This window comes from Crocodylus siamensis, chromosome 3 (assembly GCF_052110815.1).
Source record: "Crocodylus siamensis isolate JL-2025a chromosome 3, ASM5211081v1, whole genome shotgun sequence".
NCBI classification, from domain to species: domain Eukaryota; kingdom Metazoa; phylum Chordata; order Crocodylia; family Crocodylidae; genus Crocodylus; species Crocodylus siamensis.
The window spans coordinates 90879827-90907612 of NC_143397.1; the positions used below are offsets into that span (position 1 = coordinate 90879827).

General features: G+C 41.7%; 1 protein-coding gene across 1 annotated transcript; it reads left to right on the top strand.

Annotated features, from left to right (window-relative positions):
* Window positions 1-4471: 4471 nt before the first annotated feature.
* HACD4 (3-hydroxyacyl-CoA dehydratase 4) lies at window positions 4472-27149 on the top strand. Its single transcript, XM_090038794.1, has 7 exons — window positions 4472-4579; window positions 7675-7778; window positions 9088-9215; window positions 18572-18684; window positions 22499-22605; window positions 23314-23445; window positions 25226-27149. The coding sequence occupies exons 2-7, from the start codon at window positions 7682-7684 to the stop codon at window positions 25306-25308; spliced, it is 660 nt and encodes a 219-aa protein (XP_089894920.1). The 5' UTR covers window positions 4472-4579; window positions 7675-7681; the 3' UTR covers window positions 25309-27149.
* Window positions 27150-27786: the final 637 nt, after the last annotated feature.

The window sequence follows — 27786 nt, forward strand, 5'->3', positions numbered from 1 at the left end:
GGGGACTACTGCCACTGCTGGCCCGCTGAGCGACCCTTGCAAAGCCAGCGGACCAAGGCACTTAAGGGAGCCCACCCCTGCCCCAGCCCTGGCACAATCTGTGGGCAAGGCAAGAGCCCCCAAGGGCACACTTGCCTGCCTGTACACTAATGCCAGGACCCTGGGCAACAAGCAGGAGGAGCTCGTCCTCCTGCTCAGTGCAAAGAAATATGATGTCATTGGGATAACGGAGACCTGGTGGGACTCCACCCATGACTGGACCACGGGGATAGAGGGCTATACCCTCTACAGGAGGGATCGTGTTGACAAAAGGGGCGGGGGTGTAGCTCTCTATGTGAAGGAAAGCTACATGTCCCTGCAAGCTGATGTTGGCGACCGGCATGGACAGCTAGAGACCCTCTGGGTAAAAATTCGTGGGGAATACGGCACAGGGGACACAACGGTGGGAGTCTACTACAGACCTCCCACTCAAAGTCCCGAGCTTGACCAGGAGTTTGCCCTGGAGCTGACTGAGGCTGCATGCTCCAGGACCATGGTTGTCATGGGTGACTTCAATTACCCGAACATCTCATGGGAGGATCACTCAGCAAAATCTGAGTGGTTGCAAAGCTTCCTCTCGTGCATGGATGACCTCTACCTGACTCAAGAAGTCTATGGGCCTGGTACTGGCTACGGGGGATGACCTAATCGGCAACCTAGTGATTGATGGGAAGCTGGGTGACAGTGACTATGAGCTGATTGCCTTCACCATCCACCATAAAGCTGGCAAGTCAGTCAGCAACACAGAAGTCCTTGACTTCAGAAAAGCCGACTTTGACAAGCTCGGGAGGCTTGTCAGTCAGGCCCTAAGGGACTGTGACCCCAGGGAGAGGGGAGTTCAAGAAGAGTGGTTGCTCTTCAAGGGAGCAATCCTCAATGCACAAGCTAATTCTATTCCATCTCGAAGGAAAGGCAGCAAGAAGGCACAGCAGCCCCCCTGGCTCTCCAGGGACCTAGAGACCTCCTAAGGCTAAAAAGGAAAGCCTACAAAGGATGGAGGGGGGATTCATCTCCAAGGAGGATTATTCTGCACTGGTCTGGTCCTGCAGGGAGCATACCAGGAAAGCCAAAGCTGCAACTGAACTCCAACTAGCTTTGAGCATTAAAGGACAATAAAAACTCCTTTTTCAGATATGTGGGGAGCCGGAGGAAAAGCAAGGGCAATATTGGACCCCTGCTGAACCAGATGGGGCAGCTGACAACTGATGCCCAGGAAAAAGCCAAGCTATTAAATGGGTACTTTGTGTCGGTCTTTCATCAGTCCCATGGGATGCCCATGCCCACTACAGGACAGGGAGGTCTGGGTGGGGGAGATCCCCTGTCCTCCATAAATGCTGACCTCATGAAGGAACATCTTGAGAAGCTGGATACCTTCAAGTAAGCCGGCCCTGACAATTTATACCCCAGGGTACTCAAGGAGCTGGCGAGGGTCATAGCTCAGCCCCTGGCACAGATCTTTGAAAACTCCTGGTGCTCTGGTGTAGTGCCCGAAGACTGGAAGAAGGCCAATGTGGTGCCGATCTTCAAGAAAGGAAGGAAAGTGGATCCGGCTAACTATAGGCCCATTAGCCTGACTTCTATCCTGGGGAAGATCTTAGAAAAGTTTATTAAAGAGGCTATCCTTAATGGACTGGTCAAGGCCAACATCCTAAGGGATAGCCAGCACGGGTTTGTTGTGGGTAGGTCTTGCTTGACCAATCTCATTTCCTTCTATGACCAGGTGACCTATCACCTGGACAAGGGAGAAGAGATTGATATCATACATCTTGACTTCAAAAAAGCCTTTGATCTGGTATCCCACGATCACCTCTTGGCGAAACTAGCCAACTGATCCGCTGGCTGGGAAATTGGCTCCGTGGTCGGACCCAGAGGGTTGTAATTGATGGTAGTCACTCATCATGGTGTCCTGTGACCAGTGGGGTCTCCTGAGGCTCTGCCCTTGGACCTATATTGTTCAATATCTTCATTAATGATGTGGACGTTGGAGTCAGGAGCGGACTGGCCAAGTTTGCCCATGACACCAAACTTTGGGGCAAAGCATCCACGCCAGAAGATAGGCGGGTGATCCAGGCTGACCTGGACAGGCTCAGCAAATAGGCGGACGAGAACCTGATGGTATTTAACACTGAAAAATGCAAGGTTCTCCACCTTGGGACGAAAAACCTGCAGCATCCTGAAGCATCCTTATAGGCTCAGCAGTGCTACGCTGGCTAGCACTACGGAAGAAAGAGACTTGGGGGTCATCATTGACCACAAGATGAACGTGAGCCTGCGGCTACTAAAGTGACCAAAATGCTGGCTTGCATCCATAGCTGCTTTTCAAGCAAATCCCGGGACATCATTCTCCCCTTGTACTCAGCCTTGGTGAGGCCGCAGCTGGAGTACTGCATACTGTTTTAGGCCCCACAATTCAAAAAGGATGTGGAGAAACTTGAGAGAGTCCAAAGAAGAGCCACGCACATGATCAGAGGTCAGGAAAACAGATCTTATGACGACAGGCTGAGCACCATGGGGCCCTTTAGTCTGGAAAAGCGTAGGCTCAGGGGTGATCTGATGGCCGCCTATAAGTTTATCGGGGTGACCACCAGGATCTGGGTTTGTTTACCAGAGTGCCCCAAGGGATGATGAGGTTGAATGGTCATAAACTACTGCGAGACCGTTTCAGGCTGGACATAAGGAAGAATTTCTTTACTGTCCGAGCCCCCAAGGTCTGGAACAGTCTGCCAGCGGAGGTGGTTCAAGCACCTACATTGAACACTTTCAAGAGCAAATTGGATGCTTATCTTGCTGGGATCCTATGACCCCAGCTGACTTCCTGCCCTTTGGGGAGGGGGCTGGACTCGATGATCTTCCGAGGTCCCTTCCAGCCCTGAGGTCTATGAAATCTATGTTCTGTTGCTTGGAATTCTGCACTTGTTCTCCCCAACAAGGAATGTGGTCCCTCTCTCTGGAATTGAACTGGAACCTAGCTCAGTCAAGGTCACAGAATAAGCTGGGAAGGTTGGAAATCAAAAAGCCAGGGTCTCAGAGTGAGGTGGAGCCAGGACTCCCCAACTCAGCAGTGTAGGGACACAGCCAGGTTCCTGGGGCACAGGGCAGCAGTGTCTTCCAGTTGTCATCATGATTGCAAATTATCTGCTGCCAGTAGCAACCTCTTTTTTTCACCACCCCTTCCCTCCAAAGTTAGTACCAAGGGTGGTCAACAATCCTAGTTATGCCACTGCCCCTACCTGCTCTAGAAGCCATGCCTGGGCTGGTTTCCAGGGAGAATCTTTGGGACCAGACAATACCATGGTGGCTGTGAGCAAGTACCTTCCTTAGGGGGACTCCATGACAATAACCCTCCGCCCATTGCAAGGGCAACCGTCTTTGGGGATCTGGGACAGAAGTTCAATAAACCAATGCAACCTAAATCAGTTAAGTCTGATACTACATCCATCCAGGTTTCTCTTAAACTGATTTTAGCCATTTTTAAAGCAGTTCATATGCACTGAAGTTCTGTTGTGTTACAGATTTGAACTAGTTTCTGATCACTTATACCAGTTTATTTGTAATTTCTATCCCTAGCCCTAATGATATAATCAGAATTGTTTTCTTCAGAATACTGTTTTTTAAATTCTGGATGATTTCTCTCCCAAAATTTTTGTTTCTCAAGTCTGAGTGACACCTGAGATTGTGACAACTTAAGAGACGATGAGAGAATGTCCCTGTCCCTATCCCCTCCCCCTGCACCGCTATTTGTTTTTCAGTTTGAAAAAACTGCATGTTTGGTGACATTTTATCCCTAGTCCTGCTCTGGAGAGTTTTTAGCTATACTATGAAAACTGAAGACCCTAATAGGCAGAACAGAGCTGTGTAATATACTCCCCACTCCTCTTCTGGTAGTATCCTTATTTCTTATGAGCACAAATAAAAATACATTTCTAAATGAAGGCGTTGCCCTTGTGGCTGAAACAAATCCTGTATACCCACAAGAACATCTGGCCAGCCATTCACACATTTTCAAACCATATGCAGAAACGGTTCAGTCTCTATTCCAAATTCAGTAATGCAAACAGCTGTGCACCACATCTATTTGCTTGGGAGTCCCTAAAATCTGCTGAAAATTAACTAACATTGCTTCACTTCTCATATCTTTCCATACTCTATTATTATGTTCCTTTACTATGTTCTATGAGTCTCCTCCCCATATAATAGGCATTCCTCCTCTCTTGCAGTTTTTGCAAATAATCCTTCTAACTAACTGCAAAATACATCTTTCCAGACTGAATATTTACAATAAAGCAAGAAAAAACATTTGGCCTAATGCCTGCAGAAAGTGGGACCAAAGTGAGCGCTGTTTGGGTGTTGGCACCTTTCTTCATACTAAGGAAGCTTCTGTTCTCCTTTGGTGCTGCTCTCAGTGACGTGGTAGGGAGGGAGAGAGAAAGGAGGAGGGGTAATCTCTTTGCAAACAGTGAAGAGAGAAGGGGAAGGAAAGAGAAGCCACAGCAGCAGCAGCAGTAACAACTGGTGTCTACAACAACTCTCTCGAGCAAAGGTAAATCCAGCAACCCAGATCATTCATATGCAAAACAGAAAGGAAGGTCAAGGGGGAGGCATATATAAACACACACAAAGAATATGTTTTTGTGATGGTCTCTCTTCTACTGAACTGTAAAGTTGGTTCCTGGTGCTAGGAGCACAGACCAAGATGACTTAAAAGGAAACAGTATCAGCAGAGGGGTTTTTCTAACCGCTTCTTACATAAAAAAAAAAGGAACATCTCTCACTGGTTTCACTGACGAAGAGGTTGCTTCATCGTATTACTATTGTTTTAGGTGGCAAATGTCTAGTGGAAAGGGGTGTGAAACTTTAGAGCAGTTAACAAGAGCAGCATGTCATTCTCTTGGCTGTTATAGGAGACTCTCCTGGAGGAGGACCTAACTACGGGTTTAGTTTGTGTTCTTCATCTACCATGCCTACCCATTTCTTAGCCTGCTATTGCCTCTGTGCCCTTTTATACTGTCTGTTATTATAACCTGCCATCAGGTTATACCTGCCAATAACTGCCTGTTATTATAGAAGCCTGAAGAGGACACTATCAAGGCTTATAAATACAATGATAATATAGATGTCCAAGTATATCAACGAGTGTAACTTTAGGAGAAGATAGGGAAAATAAAGGTAATCAATATCTAAACCCAGCCTCTCAGGTTTACATAGCAAAGGGCTAGCATGAAAGAGGAGAGTTTTCCTCCTAAACAAGCTGTGATATACCAGTCGGTCACAACACCATAAATGTTCAGTGTGTTTATACACAATTTATCACTTGCAAGTAAATCATCTGTGGATAAATCATTATCTATAAAAACAAACAAACAAAAAAACAGCATTAAACTGCCTAATGTCAAACTTCACGTTGCATTTGTTTGTAGCGATACAAATTACTCTCTCTCCCCTCACAGACAGTTTTGACAAAGACAACGCTTCTTAAATATTTTCCTTCCATAGATCTTAAAGCACTTAACAAGAACTCCGAAATATTATTGTGCAGCACCTCTTGAAATGGAGAAGCATGGTTGTTTTTTTTTGAGGTGAGGAAATTAAGACATTGAGGGGCTAAGAAAGATGTCTGATATCACACAATGAGGCAGAGGCAGAGTATCTATTTCCAGACTTCCGGTCCTCTGCTTTATTTCATAGAACTTGCTCAGTCGCCAAGAATGCTGTCAGATTAGGCAGTACAGCACAACTGGGGGCAGATGCTTGCTGGGAGCCAGCAGAAGCAGGAAGTGTAATAAAAGCCACCCCCCTTTGACACTGGCTCATTAGCAAGAAACAGATGACAACAGAATGTTTGTGTGTGTACAGTGTGACAGATTAACTTCCAAATATTTCTTTTGCATCTCAAAAATTTAAAAGTAGAGCTGCTCCTGCCTTTCCTAGATAGGAATCTCCAATGGAAAGGAGTGTCCCATAAGAGCCAAAAGAACTAACTTGCTGCTCCCTGTTAGCAGCTTCTCTCCAATGAACATTTAAGAAAACAATGACATTTAAATGTAATTAAATAAACTGAACTAATCTCTCATGCTCTACTGATTTCTCCAGTTGCTTCAAGGCCCCATAAGGTAAGGATTTCCTCTCTGTGTGAAGAGGGCTGGATGAGACTCCTTTTGGAGCAGAAAGCTAACTTTTGTTTAGCCCAACAGCCCATACAGAATGATGGAAAGATCTAGAGCCACTTATATACGGTGCTGTCAGCCACTCTTGGCTTACAGCATGAAAGCCATGGAGTCCAACCTGGTCCCTTCTGTGCAGGATGACATTCAGGCTTTTCATTTAAATAATTATAAACTCATTTAATTTAGTGTGAGGCAGATGTTCCCTAACATGCAATATCCATTTCGATTCCAACATAATCCCTAACACCTTTATAAGGCTCACAGGGATGAGTGGTAAAGAAACATGACACGCATATAAGCCAATCACTACCCATGTAGTTAGTATTTATATGCATCCTCTTGGTTATTGCTTACCTGATGTGTCTGATGGTATATAAGAGCTCACCAGCTTTGTAGCCAACACTATCTAGCTACCTGGTTGCTGGGAGGGATCGGAAAGAGTCCCATACATTTTGAAAAAATATTTCGGAAAAGTACTGAGGACCAGTGAAACTAATCCTGCAAATTTCATTTATTTGTACTAGAGAGAGGAAAACATGTGATACAGTGATATAAACACAGCACAAAGGCCACACATTATGTATCATTAAAATGTAGTGACTGTGACATAGTACTGGAGGATCTTGCCAGAATCCCTCCAAATATTTATAACTTTCCTGTTGGTTATAATATACAGACCCAGGCACAGATTATTAACTGAGGGCACAAACATTAGTTCAATATTGTTCATTTTCTGCTTTTACTTGTAAGTTTCTTCATTCACTAATCTCACCTTAGGAAAAATAGCTTGCTTAGTGCACGAGCACAGGAGGTAAAGACAGGTCTAAGGGAAAGCCAAGGCAAGAGAGACAAGCTGTGAACTTAATTCTGAGTGAGGAGTTATCTGTGGGTCAATCTTCTCTCCGACAGGAGCAAATTTTACGATTCAGGTTCAGCTGTTACGAAACTTCTGTTTCCCATCCACATGGCCCTCTCATTTACATGTTTCCAGCGAATATATAACTGTAGGGAGAGGTCACAATGATGATGGCGGAAGAGATCTCCCAGGGTCAATCCCATGTATATCAAAGCAGAGAGTTTGAACCAGACACCATACTTAATGGGCACACAGCCCAGGGAGTGGAACACTAGAATGACATGACCCTGGTAGTCTGCTAGGATAATGCATTGTAAACCAACAAGAGCTTTTACAGGCTTTCTAGTTTAATTCCTAATGATAACAAGTTTCAGTGAATCAATATATGAGTCACCATGGTCAGGTCTAAGTCCATTAGTAAAAGGACCAATATTCTGACTCTTAGCTGAGATACACAGTTAGTTTTATTTTTTGTTGTTGTTGCAGCTTTTTTTTCCAGGCAATGGAAAACAATCTGAAAGGGTGTAGATTCACTATGGGACAAACAGTTCTAATACTGTACAAAATAACACATTCTGTATTTACTTGTTCATTCCCCTTTTCTTACCTTCACAGCTGAAGAATGAACACATATCTCTTCATCTATTATTTAATCCAGTTCTGTGGGCATTCCTGGATATTTACAAATATGATCATCAGGTTCCTGTCATTTGGGAAAGGTACAACTCTTTCACTTCTTTAGGGACTCTAAAATAAAATAATTCTGATAAACTACACATCACGGCAAAATCTATTCACCAATTTAACTATCTCTAAATAGATGTATATTCCTATGATGTCAGGTAGCTATTATTTCTGATCAGTTTTTCTTCCAGTATGTATAAGCACTGGGTAGGCTGGAAAAAGCAACATCAATATGTTTGTGATATTCAGGGCCAATGAGATGAGGAATCAGGTTACAGTTGTACTAGGCCCCCAAGATGTTTCCTGTTTCTAAAATGGAATCGGGGGGGCAGGTCTCGAATAGGAAGTACCATGCCTCTAGATTTCTCACATCAGTCCTGGTAGTCACACAGCTGCAAGAATTCTGTTGCATTTTCTTTGGAGGAATCCTCAATATTCTGTGCTTTCTATTGAGGAACCTTCATATTCATAAGTGTTTGATTTGATTTAGGTTCAGATCTACAAAGGTAACTCCAGTCTATTAGCTACCACTGAAATCAATGGGAGTTAAATGCCTACATATCTTTGTGGAGGGCCTTTAGCTATAATCTTAAAAAAAAATTAGCAAATTAGGGTGTTAACTGGAGTCAAAGCATAGGCTAGAAAGCAATTGATTTGTACATTTAGAAGTGGAGGGAGATGGTTGAGCTACAAATGCAGTAGTTTATAGGTCAAACAAGTAGTCTAGACAACATATTTTATGAACCATCAGAAGGCTATAGATATAAAACAAGAACAGAAACTCTCTTATGTTACATATCTATCTTTTGCCCAGACTTGTTCAGAGCTTATGACTTGTATTCCTGTATGTCCTATACCCTAGGAATATTTGCTGTGCTCACCTCACTCTGCCTGGTGTATGGACAAATGAACAAATCATACTAAATATAAATGGAGGAAGACAAATTTACTGTGCCTTAGTTAGTCTGTTAGCTACCTGTTTGGTATGTGTACCGGTATGCTGTGGTAAATGCGAGCTAAATTCTGCTAACTTAGCCCCATTTCATTTAGAGGCTAAGTTAACAGAATTTAGCTGTCCGAGTTAGCTTCCATTTACTTTAGCAGAAGAGCAGACAGTTTCAGAGAAGTCAGTGACATGCAGTAACTCCTCACCCTTTTAACTTGATATTATTGGTACTATTTGTTGTCTGCCCATCACATTAGAAAATTGTTGGTGTGTGGACTTTGTTTCCTGAATTCTCCCATGGTGATATACTAGGCTTGGAAATAAGTAAAAGACCTAAGAAACTGCCATTGAGTTTATTTAAATGACACTCTGTTTCTATTTCTCCCTTCTGGTTGTAGATTCTTTGGCCGATACATTTTATTCCATAGGACTTGTTATGCGCCTGTGCCAGTCGTTGTCTGCGTTAGAACTCCTGCACATTCTAGTTGGCATTGAAGAAAATCGTTTTTTCCCAAGGTTTTTACAAGTAAGTCAAATATACAATGTCCATTTCGTTCCGATACGTCACGCAGGCTTTAGCAACAATTGGTAATAAACCTATACTAACCTGGAAGAAGTTACCACCTACATTAATTTTTAGCAACTAACACTTTCTTACCTTGTATAAGCAAGCGTGTGTGCATTACCAGAATGTCAGAACCCCACCCCTCCCCTCCAACCCCCTCCCCAATGAATAATAGAAAATGGAACACCTTATTGCCAAACAGACCAGTAGAGGAAAATGCATGGAAGATGGCGAGCAACTGGGTGATATTATTGACCGACTCACCCTCAGAATTCAAATTCAGCTCATTTTTCTCCTGGACACTAAGTATAAATCCCATTTATTTAAATCAGAGTAATGCTTCTCAGCTCTGCCTGCCATCAGTGCCTAACCCAGTGTTTCTCAACCTGTTTGAAATCAGGCCTCCCCCTGCCTCAATTTCTTTTAATTCGGTGGCACTCTGGTTGAAAACCACTATAGTGTTGCCTCAGCCTGCATCTGGCTCTTAACCTGGGGTACCACTGCCATCAGACACAAACGCCCTGCACTCCTCCTGTATTAGAGTTCTGTAAGAAGTCTACAGCAAGTAGATGCACCCTCTCTTATCATAGACTCTCCCAGTCTGACCCTGCATAGCATCTCCCAGAAACAGAGTGCATAGTGGAACTGGAACTGTCCCACGTGCCTCTGTTTCTGGGAGAACCATATTGGGCTTGACCAGGAATGACTGTGACACAAGCAGGGGCTCTTTATTAGATACCCCTAATGCAGGCAAGAGCAGGCACTCAGGCTACAGTCCTTCATGGTCGAGGTGCATGGGGCACTTACTTGGCTGCTGCTACAGCACCCACACTGCAACAGCCCTGAACAGGTCTGGCAAGATCTGCTGGTCTAACTATTCTGAAAGCAAGAAACAGCAGTAGAGAGGCAGCCTGTATCCAGTCACAGATGAGAAGGAAAAGCCACTGAAATGAAGCACAGTGGCTATGAGAAGCCCACAACTAGGGTGAGCCTATGAGGTGGGAATAAAGAACCAGGAATATGGAATCAACTTCAGCTTCATGATGAGCCCGTTGAACTCCAGCAGACAAAAATTTACTGGCACTCATGAAGGGGAATACAAATGAAGGATGACAGGAGGACCTAATTCAGGGACAGAAAGGGGGAGAAGAGCAGAGGTTTTTATTTCTTGATGTAAGGGTTCCATGGGCTAGAACCCCAAAAGAGTCAATACCATCACACTGCCACATATCAATCTACAGCATGTGCCTGAAGGTTTTGAGAAAATAATATGCATGGTGGGTGGGGTGGGTGTGTGTGTGTGTGTCAGAGAGAGAGAGAGAGAGAGCCGGCAAAAGAGAGATACCATGGGCTCTAGCTGAACAAGAAAATTCTATTAAACTAGCCAATTGCCCATCATGAATGACAGATTTCAAAGGAGTGCTTACATGACCAGCCCCAAAGAGTGGCCCTGCCCCTGCCCATTCTGTTAACCCTCACTACCAAGCCACAGCGCTCCCCCAGCTTTGCTGCTGCCCCTCACACCCAACGCACTGACCCCAGCACTACCAGTGCCCCTCACTCACCAAACTGCAGTGCCCTGCCCCCCAGGCCATGATAGTGCCCCTTACTCCTGACCCACACCCCCTGCCCGCCATCCTTGCTGGTGCCCCTCACTCCTGACGCACAGCCCCCTGGCACCGCCAGTGCCCCCTGCATTCCCAGCCCACAGTCTCCCACTCCCACCCTGGTGCCCCACACTCCCAAGGCACAGCCCCCACCGACCCTGCTCCTGCCTCTCATTCCGAACCCACTGACCGCAGCCCTGCCAGTGCCCCTCACCCACCAAACTGCAGTACCCTGCCCCCCTGGGACATGATGGTGCCCCTCACTCCCAACCCACTCCTGACCCACAGTCCCCTGGCACTGCCAGTGCCCCCTGCATTCCCAATCTGCAGTCCCCCACCCCCTCCCAGTGCCCCTTACTCCTGCCCCACAGCCCCCTGCCCTGCCAGAGAGGCCCCAGCTGTCCCCGTCCTGACCAGGTCAGAGCACAGTGGCTCTGATTCATGCAGGTGGCAGAGCATGTTTGACCACAGCACAGGCTTGTGGCACCCCTGCCCTGGTATAGGGTTGCAGTGCCCTACAGGCAGCCTGGACAGGTCCCCTCTCTTGCTTCCCTGCTCCTTCCTCCCACCCCAGGCAGTGGCTCCTGGCTGCTCAGCCCCTCCAGGCATGGGCACCTGTGCCGTCAGCCCGGCCACGGAGTTCCCCACTGCCTCCCTGCCCCTTTCCCCCTCTGAAGGGGCAGGCAACCCTTCCCCTTGCCCTGCCCAGTCGCAGCTGCAGCCCCCATTCCCCCTGCCCTGACCAAATGTCCCGGATTTTGCTGTGCTCCAGGGGTGGGAGCAGGGGGAGGCGATTCGAGGCGGCAGTTAGCACTGCATAGGTCTCTGTGCACCTCCAGAGCTGCAGGCAGGTCCATGTGTGTTCCCCGCTGCCTCCAATTGCCCTCCCCCTGCTCCCACCCCCAAAGCAAAAGGGAAATCCTGGACATTTTGGCAGATTTAAAAAAAACCATCCGGATGGTGATCAGAGGGCTCAAAAAGAGCAGGAACTCATCTGGGGAAACCCAGACGTATGGTAAACCTATCTCGGCAGCACATGCACACTTGAGTAAAAGCGTTACAGACAGATTAAACCCTTTATTATATTACAATCCTAGATCATTTGTGTTTTTTGGTATGGGGTCAACTTAGAATTTTTGGTTGTCTTCTGAATGAACTGGAACATCAAAAACTGAGTTTAACTTAACTGCTCACCTTCTGTTCCTTAATATCTGAATATCAATGAAACTGATGCTACTAATTATGGCGCAAAGGTGAAAAACCCAGGAGTATTCAGTTGTGTTTTTTATCATTTTGGATAACCCCTTTTGGTTAAATGAGGTACTGTACATGTGACAATGTTTCCCTTTCGAAATCAGCATCAGAAACAGGACTTTTCCCCCCTCCCCCATACACATTGCTTCCCAACCATGATGTCAAATGCAGTAATTAATAAAGAGCACAGTTACTTTTTTGAACTGATAGTACACAATCTTACTAAACCAACTCACTCACATGCAAAGAAGTCCAATGCATTGTGTGGCAAATTCACGTCTTCTGGAGAATATACCAACCTGTTAAGTCTAAGCCCGTTTCATTACACAGAAGTCAGTCTTGCCTGAACTAACACATGCTCTAGTATTAATACAGTAAATCATTCTAAACCTGACTTGTGGAAAACCAGAAGAGGAGGGCCAGCCTAAAGAGTTAATTCTATGACACTACAGCTGTTGTGGATAAACCATGAAACTAGGTTGGGTGGAAGTCATGGAACTTCTAACTAGAGGTCCAGAGAGATGCAGTATCGTGTGTGTGGCTGTGCAAACCTTGTGCCTATCACCTGTACTCACTGAATTGAGCATTTTTTATAAGCTTCCATCACGGTACTGTATAAACATACACAGCGCGCTGGTCCCAAAGAGCTGATAACTTAAAATAAGACAACAGGTGGATATTACAAAATGGGGGAATACAAAAAAAAAAAACAGTCAAAATGATTACAGGCAACAAGCAGAATGCCTGTTATGTGACCAAAGCAGAATGTTTTGTAGCATCAGAGCACAGGTACCTTCAAGGAGAAAGCTGGAGGATAATGTAGGACTAAGTGTTTCTCTACTAACTAGGTCCAGGGGTCACATGAAAAGTCAGTATTAAAAACACACATCCCTACAAGTTATGGTAAGCTTCCCTGGTATAAATTAGTTCCAAACAACTGAAAATAAACACACACACACACACACACACTGTTATCAGACATGCAGCTATAAACAAAGGTTTCAATAAAAAGCCCCTTTGATAACATTTTCTATGAACACACAGTTGATAACTGAAAAGCTTCTGTTGGGGCTCCAGAGTCATGATCTGTGTATTTCAATATTTACTTGAAACTACTCTTATATGTGAGGTGTGGCAGAGGAGAAAGCACAAAGTTGTCTGTGGGAAAATTTTCCGAAGGAGGTCTTGCCTTAACTCATGGAACAGGGGTTGGGGTGGGTGGCTCTATTCCACAAGAGACTGAGACTAAAGAGGTTGAGACATAAATTGCAAAGTACCTTAGCAGCCAAACTAAGTAATTTGTGTTTGATGTACTGGAAAATTGGGAATTCAATAGAGGAATGCAAAGCAGGTGAGGTTAGAGAGAAATGTGGGTGAAGCAATAAGGAAGGCAGACGAATTTTGCAGCTGCGTTTTGAACGGATTTAAAAGGAAGGGGCAAGGTCACTTTGTCAGAGCCAAAAAGGAAGGGTGCAATTACTAAAATAACAGAGCTTTAGCAGCATGGTTGGAAGCAAAAGGCTAAATATCTTACAACTGTTGAGGACTGTGGAATGGCACAGGAATTCACTCCCTACCCCAGAGAGAGAGGGAAGGGAAATTTAACTTACTCTACTGGATTTCCGATATGAGGCGACTGAAGGGGAGTGCTGGTCCTACTACCTACCTTCCTAAACTATCTATTTTGTCCTAAAATAAATCTTATCTTTTTTTCTCTCACTCAAGTTGTGCTGTGGATATCTGAACTCCTCTACAGTATTGGCTAGATTTGTGGGGGGAAGAGGAGAGAAAGGAAGTCCTTAGCACGCTGAACAAGGATGAAAGAAAAATGAAAACATCCTATTTACATTTTGTGAAATTACTACAAATGCTTCCTTTTCCCTTTCTATGGCAATGAACATACAAGGGTTATGGTAGACATTTAGTTTTGAAAAAAATACCACAGTATAAGAGAAAAAATATTTAAGATAGTAATTGCAGGAAAAGACAGAACAATTTAGGAATTGTTTGATAAGAAAAATTAAGCACACTCACTTACCCTCAATATATACATAAAAGACACTGTAAATGCACTTTTTCTATAAGGAAATACCACATATTTGTTCCTCCATTTATTAATACACCAATCCTTTGAACTGCTCTGTGCATAGAACTGAACTAAGCCTGCATAGAACTGAACTGACTTAAATGCGGCTTGTGGAAGAAAGGGTCTCTTTTAGCTTATTTACTTATGAGTGGACTGTTTGCCCTTTTTAAGCTTTGTTCACTGGTAAGACCACATCTTAACAGGCAAATGGGAACTGAAGAAACTTCTTGGGTCAAGAACAGTTCCCTGCAAATGCAAACAACCATACCACATAATCCCTTTCACTGACAAATTAAACCATCTTAAAAGTAGTTTTCTTGTTTTTAGTCCTCACTACTCCTATTTGAAGGCTGTTTCAGAACTACCAGTACTCTTTTTGAATAGTCAGAGTTTCTAGTTTCCAGAGGATATTTATTCATGGTTAGCTTATGCCAATTTGTTCCTGAAAAACAAAGAGCTCCTTAACCTCCTAGATGTATTTATTGAGACTAGTCATATCCCTTTTCAGCATCATTTTTTTGCTAGACTAAATAAACCAAGTCCTTTTAATCTGCTCTTGTAAGACAGACTTCATTCTCTTGACCATTCTGGTAGCCCTTCTCTGCTCCATTCCCATTTCGATTCATCTTTCCTGGATATGGGTGATGAGTATTGTATGCAGTATTTCACAGGCAGTCTCACCAACGCCTCATACAATGGCATTAACACATCCCTCTTTCTACTGAAAATAGCTTATTTGATGCATTCAGGGGTCGCCCATCCTTTTTACAGGCTTAATCACCCTGGTCATCCTGCAATCAAAATGTGCAACCAGAACTCTCTTCCTTAGTCATTACCCAATGCCAAATGAGTTCACAGCTTATAGCAGAAGTTCTGTTATTAGTCCTGAACTGCATAGTCTTTCCCTTTGTATAGCAATATTAAATTTAATTGTAGTTCTGTTCCACGGCTCCTTATAGTCATCCATTTGTTTCTGTACGAGACTGCAACCCTACTCTACATTGAGAGGGTTTCCCAGCTTGGAACCATCAGCAGAATTCATCAGTGCATTTCTGCCTTTTGTACCAAGGTTATTAGTGATAATATTATATAAGACTGGTTGCAAGACCTATCCTTGGGTTTTATATACTAGTAATCTCCCTTCACTCTCATATTTCTTCTTTCAACACTACCCATTGTCATCTTTTCTCAGGCCAGGTCCTTCCTACCTTTCAATTTTTGCTCTATTATCAAGAATAATCTCTTACAGAATATCTTAATATTGACACAATATCTTTAGCTCTTCACTAAAAATCTACCATCTGATGCTGTATTAAATGCCTTATGGAAATCTAGATAGTTAAGATCTTGCACATTAATTTTTTCTAGAAAATCAATTATCACAGAAAGGATCAAGTTAGTTTTGCACAAGCTACCTTGACTTTTAATTCCATTTTCAGTTTGTTTTCATATCGTTTAATTATTCTTTTAATCAAAATTTGTTTTGATGCCTGGCATATTACATCAGGCTAATGGACCTGTAGATGCCAGGAGCACTTGTTTCCTTTTCTTAAACAGAAGAACCATGTTCACTCCTCATCCACAACCTGATAGATTTATATATATTCCTGGATATAAGGATGATGATTTCATGAGCTAGTTCTCAGGACAGAAAATAGATAGAAAATACCTACCCCTGACTTGAATGTATTACATAGCTTCCACCTCACTTGGGGTAATTTTTATTTCTGTATCTTCATTCCAGTTAAACATTCTGTCTTTGTTCCAATGTTTATTAGAATCGTGCCTGAATACTTAAGTAAAACATCTATTTAGGTTTTGGGCTATATCTAAATTATCTTTCATCTCTACCCTCTTCTCACTGCATAGTGGTCTAACTCTTTCTTTCCTTATTATTATAATTTATATGGACTAGAAAACCTATTACTATTTGCTTTAACTTCCTTTGCAATTCAACTCTACTTGTGGTAATTTTCACTTTATCTATATAAATCTTGGTGTTCAAGACAGCTTTCCTCACTGACCAATATTTCAACATTTTTTCCCATTACTTGTAGATTCTCTGTTTATTCCTGATGTCTTTTCTGAGGTGATTCATTCAGTTAGAACAAGAACCCTTCCTTACAAGATTTGTATCCTGCCAAAAGGAGGAAAATTACAGTTTTTGCCCTTCTGGCTTGGGCCTTGTCTGCGTGGAGATCTTGTGTTCAGTACCCTAGGGTATTCATAGCACACAAACTATGCTACACTAACTCCTCATATGGATACTTTTCATGCACCTAACTGTCCACACAAGTTAATCCACACATACAACTTGTGTAGAGCAGTTAATGTGATATAAATTTACATCTTTGCTTACCATAAACAAACTTCCCCAAGTAGAAAAGCCCTTAAAGAAATTCCAAGCCTCCTTCATATTCAGTCCGTGAACTTTTCAGTCTAGTTGTATTCAGTAACCAGCTCCCTTAGCATATCAGCTGTTTCAAACTACTTGCCCTTTTGACATGGAGAATCTTAGAACCTATTGCTATTTACTTTCCATTTACATGAAACTGAATCAATTTATGATCTTTCAACCCAAGATTATTTTCTTGGATTAGATCTTTCATAAGGTCCCTATATTACTTATGAAAAAGGAATCCTTAGTAACATCATCTCTTCTTGGTTCAGTGACTATTTGATGAATAAATCTGTTAGTGCTCATATCCAGGAATATCTGGGCCCTACTGTTATTAGCAGCATTTGGTCTCCAAACAGTATGTGGCAAGTTAAAATCTTTCATGATCACATAATGCCCTGTAATGTATATTTTTCTAATATTACAGAAGTCTCTATCAGAGCCATCCCCAGGGTACGGCGAATCGAGGTGACTGCCCCAGGCCCCGCGCTTTGGGGGGGGGGCTCCACGCAGCAGAGTGGAGTAGCCATAGACCCTCCCGCAGGGCCTGCCTGGAACTGGGGGTTCAGCCCCGCATTGCAGAAGAAGCACAGAGACACCCCCCTTTGTGGGGGTACCACAGCCCTGTACAGTGTTAAGGGTTGAGTTGCCCTGGGCCCCACACCCCGGTTGTGTGGGGCCGGTTGGCTCCGGTTTCTATCCATACTCAAACTTGATCCTGTGGGTACCTAACAGACTCACTGAACTACTCTAGTAGAACCTCTTTTAACCTTCTAAAAAGTGATATTATTTTATCTATGTTACCTCTACATATATCTTTAGAATCTATCACACCATTAATGTGCAACATGACCACATCACTTTTCCCTGTCTTTATATCTTTCCTGATACCTCTTGATAGCCATGTTCTAATCACAACTGCTAATCCACCGTTTCTGCTATCCCATTACTATCCTGTTTCACATCCTGCACTAGTAGCTTCAGTTCTTCCATTTCATTGCCCAGACTCGATCCATAAATTAAAACATTTCAGTGGCTTCTCTCTCACCAGACTTTATTACACCCGGCCACAAACTGCATTTCTTTCAGTATCCTACTCACTTAGGAAATGCATCTGATGTTAAGGGTAGAACAGAACAGAACAGAACAGAACAGAACAGAACAGAACAGAACAGAACAGAACAGAACAGAAGAACATGGCAGAGTAAGAAAAGATTAAACTCACAATCATGTCATAGAGGATAAAAATGGAATAACTTATTTTTCTGTTTGTGGCACCTAATGATTTTCAAGATGTGGAACTGGGTTCCCTTGGGGAGGGCGAGTCTCTGTTTCTATATGACAAAGGTTATAAGAAATCTCCTCTTGCATCAGTATGCCAAACAATATGCTGTTGTGTATGCTTTTTTCTATTTTGCTTTATCTGACAGATGCAGCAGAACAATGAGATGGTAAAAAATGTGACCAAAAAGTTCCACACAGAAACTTCTAACCATGACAAAGCAAAACTGCTCTACCGACTCACTGTGTGGTCAATTTCATATCAAGTTTGGGTGGGGGAACCCAGTAACAGAGAACAGTACCAAAATGCATATGCTAGTTGTTTAGTTTTTGTTTCATGACTTCACAGCGGTTTGATACTGCAGCCACAAAATAATTTAAATGCCTGTGAGGTAATGGAAGAGTGGGTGTTAGCAATGGCACTATTGGTCAATCCACAGTTGATCTAAACTCAATGGAGATATATTGATCAATGCCAGCTGGATACCTGGCTCTTTACTCATAATATTTTCAATGCAAGTATATATCCAAGTGGCATAACCTCGATTTTGGGAAGATTCCACAACTACTAAAGACACATACTGCTGATACTAATGCTTTGAAAGGCCCATGGTACAAACCAGGAAAGCACACATTAACTGCCCATAAAAACAGAGTACCAGTTAAAGTATCTTTTTTTTTGTCTTTTCAGATAATGGAGAGAATCATCATTTTATTTGTTGTGATCACCAGTCAGGAAGAAGTTCAAGGGAAATACATTGTGTGTGCGTTATTTTTCCTTTGGACCATATTAGATGTGGTCAGGTAAGAAGACATAGTAACTTCACAGAAGTAAAGTAAGCAGTTCTGTCAGTTGGAAATATCCCAACACAATGCATGCCCTCTGATTTCATTTTGACCAGCAGAAATTTGACATAAAAGTCTGGAGTTGATAAGCTATACTCAGTAATTTCTACAATAACTGGCATTATCTGTTAGGCAGAAAGAAAGCCACCATGTTTTAATTATAAATCTGTGTATTAAAATTTCTGTTTCAAAGGATAGAATAAAATAAAAAAAAACTGCAGGTGTTTTTAGAAGAAAGGCATTTCCCAAAACTGATATATACAACTACTGCAGTCATATTTAAGAGCATAATCATTTCTTTATATCTAATTAAAGTGCAGGACTTACAGTACAGTAACTCAGCAACTTTAGGTCTTTCATTATTAAGGTTTCAATTATTCTGTATCAATTAGAAAGTTCTTTTTCTACAGCTGAGAGTTCTTGCCCCAATGATTTGACATTTTATGTTAAGTAAGGCATACATCTGAGAGAGATACAGCACTTAAACTGACAGTTGCTAGTTGCTTACAAATCATAACTTTATATTTTTCTTCTCTTCCAACTCATTTTGTTTGACTTGTGCTTTAGAAGACCCCACCCAACTCCTTTTTTGCCCTGATTGAAAAAAATACCCTACAAAAGGCCAGCTGAAGGGCTATACTTTGCTTAAGTGACACTCAACTTCACTTAATTTGGCAGAGCAGAGATATGAGATTAGCAGCACATTTACAATACATAGCTCTTCTGCTGGCCCTCTGCACAGGGATGAACTTTAGCCTGCATGTACTGTGTTAGTCCCACTATTTAAAATACATTCATTTTTATTCAGTGGACCTGGCAGTAAGGGTCAACATTAGTGAGGCAGTTGGAAGAAGTGCGAAAAGAAAATTTTTGTTCAGCTGCTAGATGGATTTGTTTTTATTTATAATTCCCTTTCCCCCTACGTTCTCTGAAAATTTTAGAGCTATGAAAGTAAATATTACACCCAATGAAACTGCTCCGTGTTGCTACAGCAAAAAAGGGAAGACAAGTGTCAGTGTTAAAAAGGTACAATATTGTACAATATTGTGCGTGCACGGTCAACTAACCCAGATGTAGATCTGGGGTTCTCCATGGGAAGGAATTCCTTGAGTTCTAGGTAGGTAGGCTGCTGCAAAGGGGGAGAGTTTCCTGTATTTGCTTTCCTGTTTACTGCGGAGCAGTTCAGACCTCAGACAAACAAACAGTATCCAAATACACTATAGTAAGGCAAAGTAACAAATAGTATTAGAATACACCATAACTTGGACTTTGGAAGATAAGATCTTAACATAGCCGTGTAAAAAGTAACCATCAGAGTTTTAAGAGGAATAGTATCTTCCATTTGCTCAAAAGATCCAGGACTAAGACCAGATCCAGGAATATGATACATTAATAATAAAAATGTGCTTTAAGGAGTAGTTGTGTATTGTCTAAAAGTACTTGCTCCGTAAGGAAAAGATATCCCCTCAAATAGTTTGTAAACACAACCAATTTCACTGGAGACAAAACATATAAAAATAAATTTTTAAATATTTTTTGTTACATTTTTCATTATTTTTCTGTTTTCCAGTGGAGGGGAATACTAATGTTATCTTGAAGAGCTGAATCAGTCTGAGCTGCCAAGAAAGCCAGAGTATTAAAAAAATCCAGATCCTTGTTTGTCAATGCTTTCTGCATTCTGCTCCATATTCTGGGTCCGGTGATTTGTGGTACAGCTAGTTTGTGCCATACCCCTGGTAGATTTAAGCTATAGATCCAAGTGTGGGAGAATTACACTAGTAAAATGGTGGTGGTGTTAAACCAGAAAAAGGATTCTATTCCACTCGCTAACAACCAGTTCTTGATACACTCTTGAGTGACTTGAAATTTTCTGAGTATTGTGGTTAGTGATACTTAGCAGTGGAATTCTGCACATACCTAGATAGCCAACGCATCTAACTACTAAAAATGTTCTAAGTATGTAGATGCATGAAGAGGGAGTCTAGACCCTAACATACTACGACCCTTTTTAGTTTTTTTACAAGTATACTTAAAGAATATCTGGATTAATAACCAGGGTTCTGGAGGGTAGGTATGGAAAGAACATACAGCATGCAAGCATTCATAATCTATTAAAGTCCGCATCTACAGCCTGGGAACCACCCAGGATTTCACAAAATGTTAATGTGGGGAGCGAAAATGGGAGGAAGGAAAGGGGCACTCCAGGAAATTTGCTTAGTGGTATGCCATCTGCCAGAAACAGTCCTGGCTAATGGTATCTTAAACTTTCTTATTCAGAAATCTATAGCAGGAGAGCATGTTGACCACTCCTCTAACCAAAAATGCGATCAAACCAGTCTCTCAACTCCCTAGAAAATTATTGTGCTCTCCAGGTCAAACTAGCTGGCAAGAACTAGACCACCTCAGAAATCTAAAAAACAAATTCTCATAGACACTAGCACAACATCCTGGATTCTTGTGAAGCAGCTGCACTTGGGGATATTGACTGAGCAGTAAAGTTGGACCACATTTACTGAAATAACACTGTCCAAATAAAATCAGATTGCTAATTGCCATTTGCCTCTGGATAAGAGATCCCTATGACAAAGCAGCAAGAGTTCCACTCAGACAACTATCAAAAGTCTTGTATTAGTATATAAATATCTTTCCAGTTTGTTTTTTTTCAGCATGACCAAATCCTGTTCTTATACTTACAGCAAGAAAAAATTAAACGGGATGAATGGGTGCACAGACTGAGCAATAGAATGCCCTTCCTCCTGTGATAGGGGAAGCCATTTTACTGATACTATTACAAATACTATTAGGCATTGCAAGAGTAAGCCACCTTTGGCCTTCTTCAATAATGATTTGTCAATTTTTACATTTATACTTCTGTATCTTTAATATCAAATGCAATATTCTGGTGTTAGCTGCGTGTGTAAGACTCCCACTAAACACTCAGATATATCTGTAGCCCGTTTGCCAAAAAAACAGCGTGAAAACACATAGGAAAATGAATCTATGTTTCAAGAACCTTAGGGACAAGACATATATTACAAAATATACTTATTGTTGCTTTGTTGCACATGGTCGCTACTGCATACTAAGGTTTCTAATATTAACTTTCCATGAGGCTGTACATCTGTCTTCTGACACAAATCTAAAACTAGACAAAATAGATTATGTTTTCCTTTAACATGTATCCCTAGTCTGTATCTTCTAGTTTGAAGAAGAGAAGACTGAGGAGGAATTTAAAAACAGTTTTCAAATACATGAAGGGCCAATATAAAGAGGATATAGACTATTTTCTGTGGCCATAGGAGACAAGACAAGGAGCAATGGCTTCAAACTGCAGCAGAGGCAATTTAGGTTGGAAATTAGGAAGAACTTCCTTACTATGAAGGTGGTTAAGTATTAGAACAGATTGCCTAGAGAGGTTATGGAATCTCCATGCTGGGAAATTTTCAAGAGCAGATTAAACAAAGACATGGCTGGGATTGTTTAGTCAGAGATGATCTTGCCTTGAGCAAATCCCTTCCTGCCCTACTTTCCTCTGATCCCAGTTTTCTGGCTAAGCAGCTGAAAAACTAGACAGAAAATGTTCTTCAAATCCTCAGATTTCTCAGTAAGATGATTTTCTTGTAAAGGGAAGCAAGGATTTCTTAGGTTGGTATCTTTTATTAGACCAACTATATTTAACTATTTATTAGACCAACTATATTTTTTTCATTCCCATCTGATCTGAAATTCAAAAATGAACATTTCCCACATCTTTTTTTCTCCCTCATTCCAGATATACATACAGTATGTTATCAATAACAGGAATATACTACCCACCTTTGACATGGCTCAACTACACTCTATGGATTCCTTTATATCCCTTGTCCATTATGGCTAAAGGTAAAAAGGTGGGAGTGGGAACAGAAGAAATTACTTGTTTTAAGAAGCTTGTGCAAAAGACCTTGCTTATTCTGTTTGCTGTATTTTTAGGCTACATGCGTTTCCCATGTAGAAATAAATATACTATTCCTTCATTCTTATCTGTAATCTTTTCACCTCTCTCTCATTTGGGTCTCTGGCTTTTTGGTATCTACTGGGATTCTCTTTCCCCTTGAAAACTTAACAAGTAATAATACAAGCCACAAAGAATGTCATTTCCATACTGAGAATTACAGAGATGTTGAAACTATCCTACTGTTCATGAAGCTGTTTAACGCTGAACACCTTGAGGTAACCCCTTCTATTGAGAAATAAAATTATTTGCACAGGCACATCTAATCCCTGTTCCATACCACAGTAAGCTATACCTGTGCAGACTGCAGAACAACCCTACTTGTAACTATGGGTTTGTAGCTGTACCAGTGGCTGAACTCATCGGTATAGAGCTGTTGACAGCAAGTATTTGTTAATCTTAGTTATCAAAGTAACTTTAACATTAAATTATGTATGAAACTGAATTCAGCTGTAAAGGCATGCATGCAACCCAAGTGTGCCATTTTAATATATATTAATTACCTAAGTCAAGACAGTAGAGAGATGGGCCCTCATGTACATGAAGCCTTTTGCCATAACCCCAATTAAAAGGTATATCAAAACATTATTTTACAGCATTTGCCATCTGCGTATCACTGCCTTACTTTGAATCTTTCGGCACTTACTCCACCAAATTACCATTTCCCTTCGCCTTTTCGATCTACTTCCCCTACGTACTGAAAATGTACCTGGTAATGCTGTTTATAGGTAAGTTCTTCATTTCCTTGGACCAGGATCTTCATGCCATTATGCTGAAACTGGCAAGTGTATGGACACAGACATAAAACTACCATTAATTATGAACTATGCCCTTCTCTGAGGTACTTCTGGTATTAACAGCAATATATTAGAGGGCAGTTCATTTTGCTTATAATTTCAATTGAATTCCAGTAGCACACTCAGAAGTGAATGAAGTCAGATTCTTGAGAGATGAATGTATTGAGTGAAAATAGTATTAAAAAGAAAAAATAAGGTGGATCTAAAATGTAATGCGTTCTACCTAGTTTGTCATGACAGATAGGAATTCAAGAGGTAGGCTTAAGTCAGGGCTTGAGTCTGCTACCAGATGATGCCAGTAGGATTTTTATCAGCGGGCATTAGATTCAGCATTTGCTTTACCAAATGAGGTATGACATCCCACCAGAACCACCCTCCAAACCTAGAGGCGTTTGTAGCTAAATTTAAACTTTTTAGCCTATTCCCCCACCCATGTTTATTGTTGATCAAGGACCTTAAATCTGGATAGAGTCAAACTTTAAAAGAATCTGGATCTAAGTCTAACTTTACAGCCGGCTCCTCCTGTTGAATTTGCCTAACCAAAACCCCAAATCTGAAGAGTCACTTTTTTGGGCAAAGCAGGTTTTCTGGACTAACTGGCTAGTTTTTACTTACTGCAAGGACCGGGCCATAAGGCAGTCTGGCCTAGTGGTTAGGCCATCAGAGGAGGGCCAGAGACAGGGGTGGAGTCCAAAAGGCAGGCTGAACCTAGGGACAGGTGTTAGGAACCAAGTTACCAGATCCAAGGGGAGAAATCTAGAGGCCAAGATCAAACACAGGGCAAGTTAAGGTTCAGAAGCCAGATAGCACGTTACCAGATCCAAGGGGAAATTTGAGGACACAGTCAGAGTCGCAGGCTAAGTCAAGCCTCAAGAGTCACAGGGTGAGTTACCAGATCAATGGAGACATCCAAAAAGCAAGAGTGCTGGTACAGAGCCACTCAGGTCTAGAAACCAGGAAGCACAGGATGAGAGACTTGCCAAAGCAGACCTTCAGAGGAACTGTTGGCTAACCAGCAGCCTGCAGCCATAGGTAGAATTAAATGGGGAGGCTGCTCTCCCCAGCAGTCAATTAGGAGACCCAGACAGTAGCCAGCCATTAGCTGGGGTAGGGCTGCCAGTCAGAGCCCCCAGGCAGGTGTGGTCAATTAGGCTATTAACCCAAGATGTTAGGGCCTGACACATACCAAGATGACAGATACTGAGACTCATATAACAAATTCAGCATGCTTAGCAAAAGAAATACAAAGCTTGACGTTGTAAATCAACGGCTCTCAACATTTATAGACTCAAAGCAGCTCTCAGCAGACACCCTTGGAAAATGCCAGCTTGTAATTGTTGCTCTTTTTTCACTAAAGAAAAATAATAGAGCTATTCTGTTGCAAGAACTCAGAACAAGTCAGAATATGTTTAACACTAGGGATTCCCATTTGAAAACTCAGGGTTTATATTGTGAATCATATTTGCATATCTACCAGTACCAACAATGTGTAGCACTCCTAAAAGGATCTCAAGGCACCCAAGGTGGTTAAGAATCATACCTGTAAAGCTTTGCTTCTCTGAGTTCAGTGAGATGAGGCCCAAAGAACCATTTGGGTCTCATTCCATTAAGTTTAGCAAGTTCAGTTCCAATCCACCACTGTTGTTTCTAGGTGAATGCTGGGACTCTGGACTACATCTCTGTGCTTACACCATTTTCTGTTTTGATTTAGGTACGTACTTTATCATCAAGTATCTGTACTCAGAAAGGAAAGCTCATTTAGGAGTCAGCAGCATCAAAAAGAAAAGGAGCTAAGCCAGTGTGGTAGCTGGTAATGACAAATTATAAAAAAAACTCAACACTCTAGAATCGGCATTTGCTTACATATCATGTGCAAATAATCTAGATCAACATTTCAAAAGCAACTAACAACTTTATACAACTTGAAATACCATTAATTATACCACTTAGGCTGCTTAGATCTTTCTGAAAAGAAGGTCCTTTGAAGACAGCTCAAAATGGAAGCACTACCCTCTGAATAAGATTATTATTTTTAAAAGAGTAGTCATTCGGGCCCAGACTCTTTTCAACTACAAAACAATAGGTTACATGCACAAAAATCACCCAACACAAACTTCTTTCATGCTAATATTTGGTTCCTGCATTAGCAACAGCACATATTCTGTACTGTTAAGAAGTACAGTGACACTAGTATGTTGTTTGTACAGGTTTCCCTGGCCAGCCATGGGGGTTAGGTTCCTGAAAGTTCCCATGGTTATGGAGGAGGGAGAGTGGGAGGCATGAGCAGAGCCAGGAAGACTGTGGGTTTTTTTTTTCAGACTGTACCTCCCCCTTCTCTGAAGCATAGATACTCAAAACTGTGGTTGGTGAGGGAAACCTGTACTTTTATTTCATGTTAGACAGCCCATGCGGGGATGGGGTATATGAGGAATATATTTTTCTTACTACACAGAAATAGCTCTGGGCTGACCCATCCCATTTACCACCTCCACTGGACTAGGAATAAATGACAGAAAAAAGTGAGAGAGTAAAGAGTGAATTGAAAAGTTACTGCTGTGAAAATTCTCTTCCCTACCTAACCTCCTAAAATTTGCAACTTTGGTATATATTTGTCTTCAGACAAAATTTTGGTTCTGAGCTTAGTAGCTCTATGGCAACTGCAATGTCAAATATGTTTTCATTTCATTCACGTTTGATGTTTCACCAGAAACAGCTTTTCCTTGATGAAGTATTTAGGAAGATTAAATAGCAAATATTCAGTGTTATTATATGCAGCTGTGAAACAGCATTGTTAAATTGATGCAGTATTTTGAAAAATAAGCGGAAGGGATTTAGAAATTCAAGCACATTTTGAAAACACTCCCTAGGGAGTCAGGCCGGACATACAACTGAGGCTCACACAGTGCTGCTGACAGTTTGGCAAATGAGGTATAACAAAGAAACTGGTTGGGGTTCCAGCCTGAGAAAAGGGAGCAAAAAAGAAAAACTACTTGTGACCAAAACCGCCATTAATTGTTCTAATCTGAGACACATTTTTTTTTTTTTTTATTGTTGGTAGTTTTGAAATGTTTGTCTGTCACAAAACTGTTTACAATTAAGACACACTGGCTGGGGAAATGAAAGAGTCGACATTAGGATGTTTATTATTCAGCAAAGCCAAGTTAAAAAATAAAATTAAGAGTAGTATCCCTCCCCACATACTGGCTGTTATACTGTGTTAAAAGCCTGGACTACTTAAAGGGGCTCTATAATACTCATATTAAGCCAGAGGAGGAGTGCTTTACTTCAGACACTGCAGAAAACAGTCACACCACACTATTACAGACCTTTCCTGCAACATCTTTTGGATGAAGCACATAGCACTGCAGATTCTGGAAGGAGGTGGCAGCAGTTGCAGTGTTTGGCATGAAGGTAGTTCAGGAGAAGCTGTAAATCTCAGAGTGTGATGTGGTTACAGGATCTCATTTATTCATAAGGAAATCATTTAACTACTGGATTTCTCTGACATTTTTTTAAACATGTGTATAGATAGCACATCTATTGTGATCTGCATAGATGGATATATACGTGTGCGCATGTGTATACTGTGTAGAAAAGACATTTCAAAAAGATGAAAATAAACAATCCGAACTTGTTTTTTTAGTTATTTCTCCTTATTTAGTTACTGTGACGCATGCTGTTTTATATCTGCTCATGTAGCAGTTTTGGTGTAGTTTGATGAGTTCCTCAGCCTAGTGCGTCAAATATCTCGAAGTCAACTTCCTCTCCTGCACCATCAAACACTTCAAATACTTCTGTACCTTTTCATTTACCAGATTGATTCCTGGAAAATAACTGCTGAGAGGGCAAATCAGTATTATATGCAAAATGACCTGGATTAATGTCCACCTAAAATATAACATTGCTTTCTCTAAGATGAAGTAGATCTGTATGTTGCTAGGGAACCCTGCACCATTGAGCACTTCACAATTTTGCCTTTGCATTTAAACAGTGCACAGTATGATTCTAATAATCAGCTGCACAGTGATAATAATGCCCAGATCTTGCATTGAATCACTGACTCTCAGAGTTGTTACAAAAATAACTATCATTACTAGGATACTGTTAGTATTTATGCAGCTGTGATGTTTTTAAGGCCCTTGCCAGACATGTACATAGAAGCACAATGGGATCTGATGCACAATCCATACAATTGTGTGGCATGGCAGGAGGCGTGATTGTGGTATCAAGCATTAGATCCTATCACACCTTATTGCCCGGGCAATGGGTGCC

What these genes read in the sequence shown, in the direction of transcription:
- HACD4 (XM_090038794.1), top strand. Translation starts at nt 7,682, where the DNA reads ATGAACACATATCTCTTCATCTATTATTTAATCCAGTTCTGTGGGCAT. An exon ending in GTTCCTGTCATTTGGGAAAG is followed by an intron (nt 7,779 to 9,087) that starts GTACAACTCTTT and finishes TTCTGGTTGTAG; the next exon opens with ATTCTTTGGCCGATACATTT. An exon ending in ACCATATTAGATGTGGTCAG is followed by an intron (nt 18,685 to 22,498) that starts GTAAGAAGACAT and finishes CCCTCATTCCAG; the next exon opens with ATATACATACAGTATGTTAT.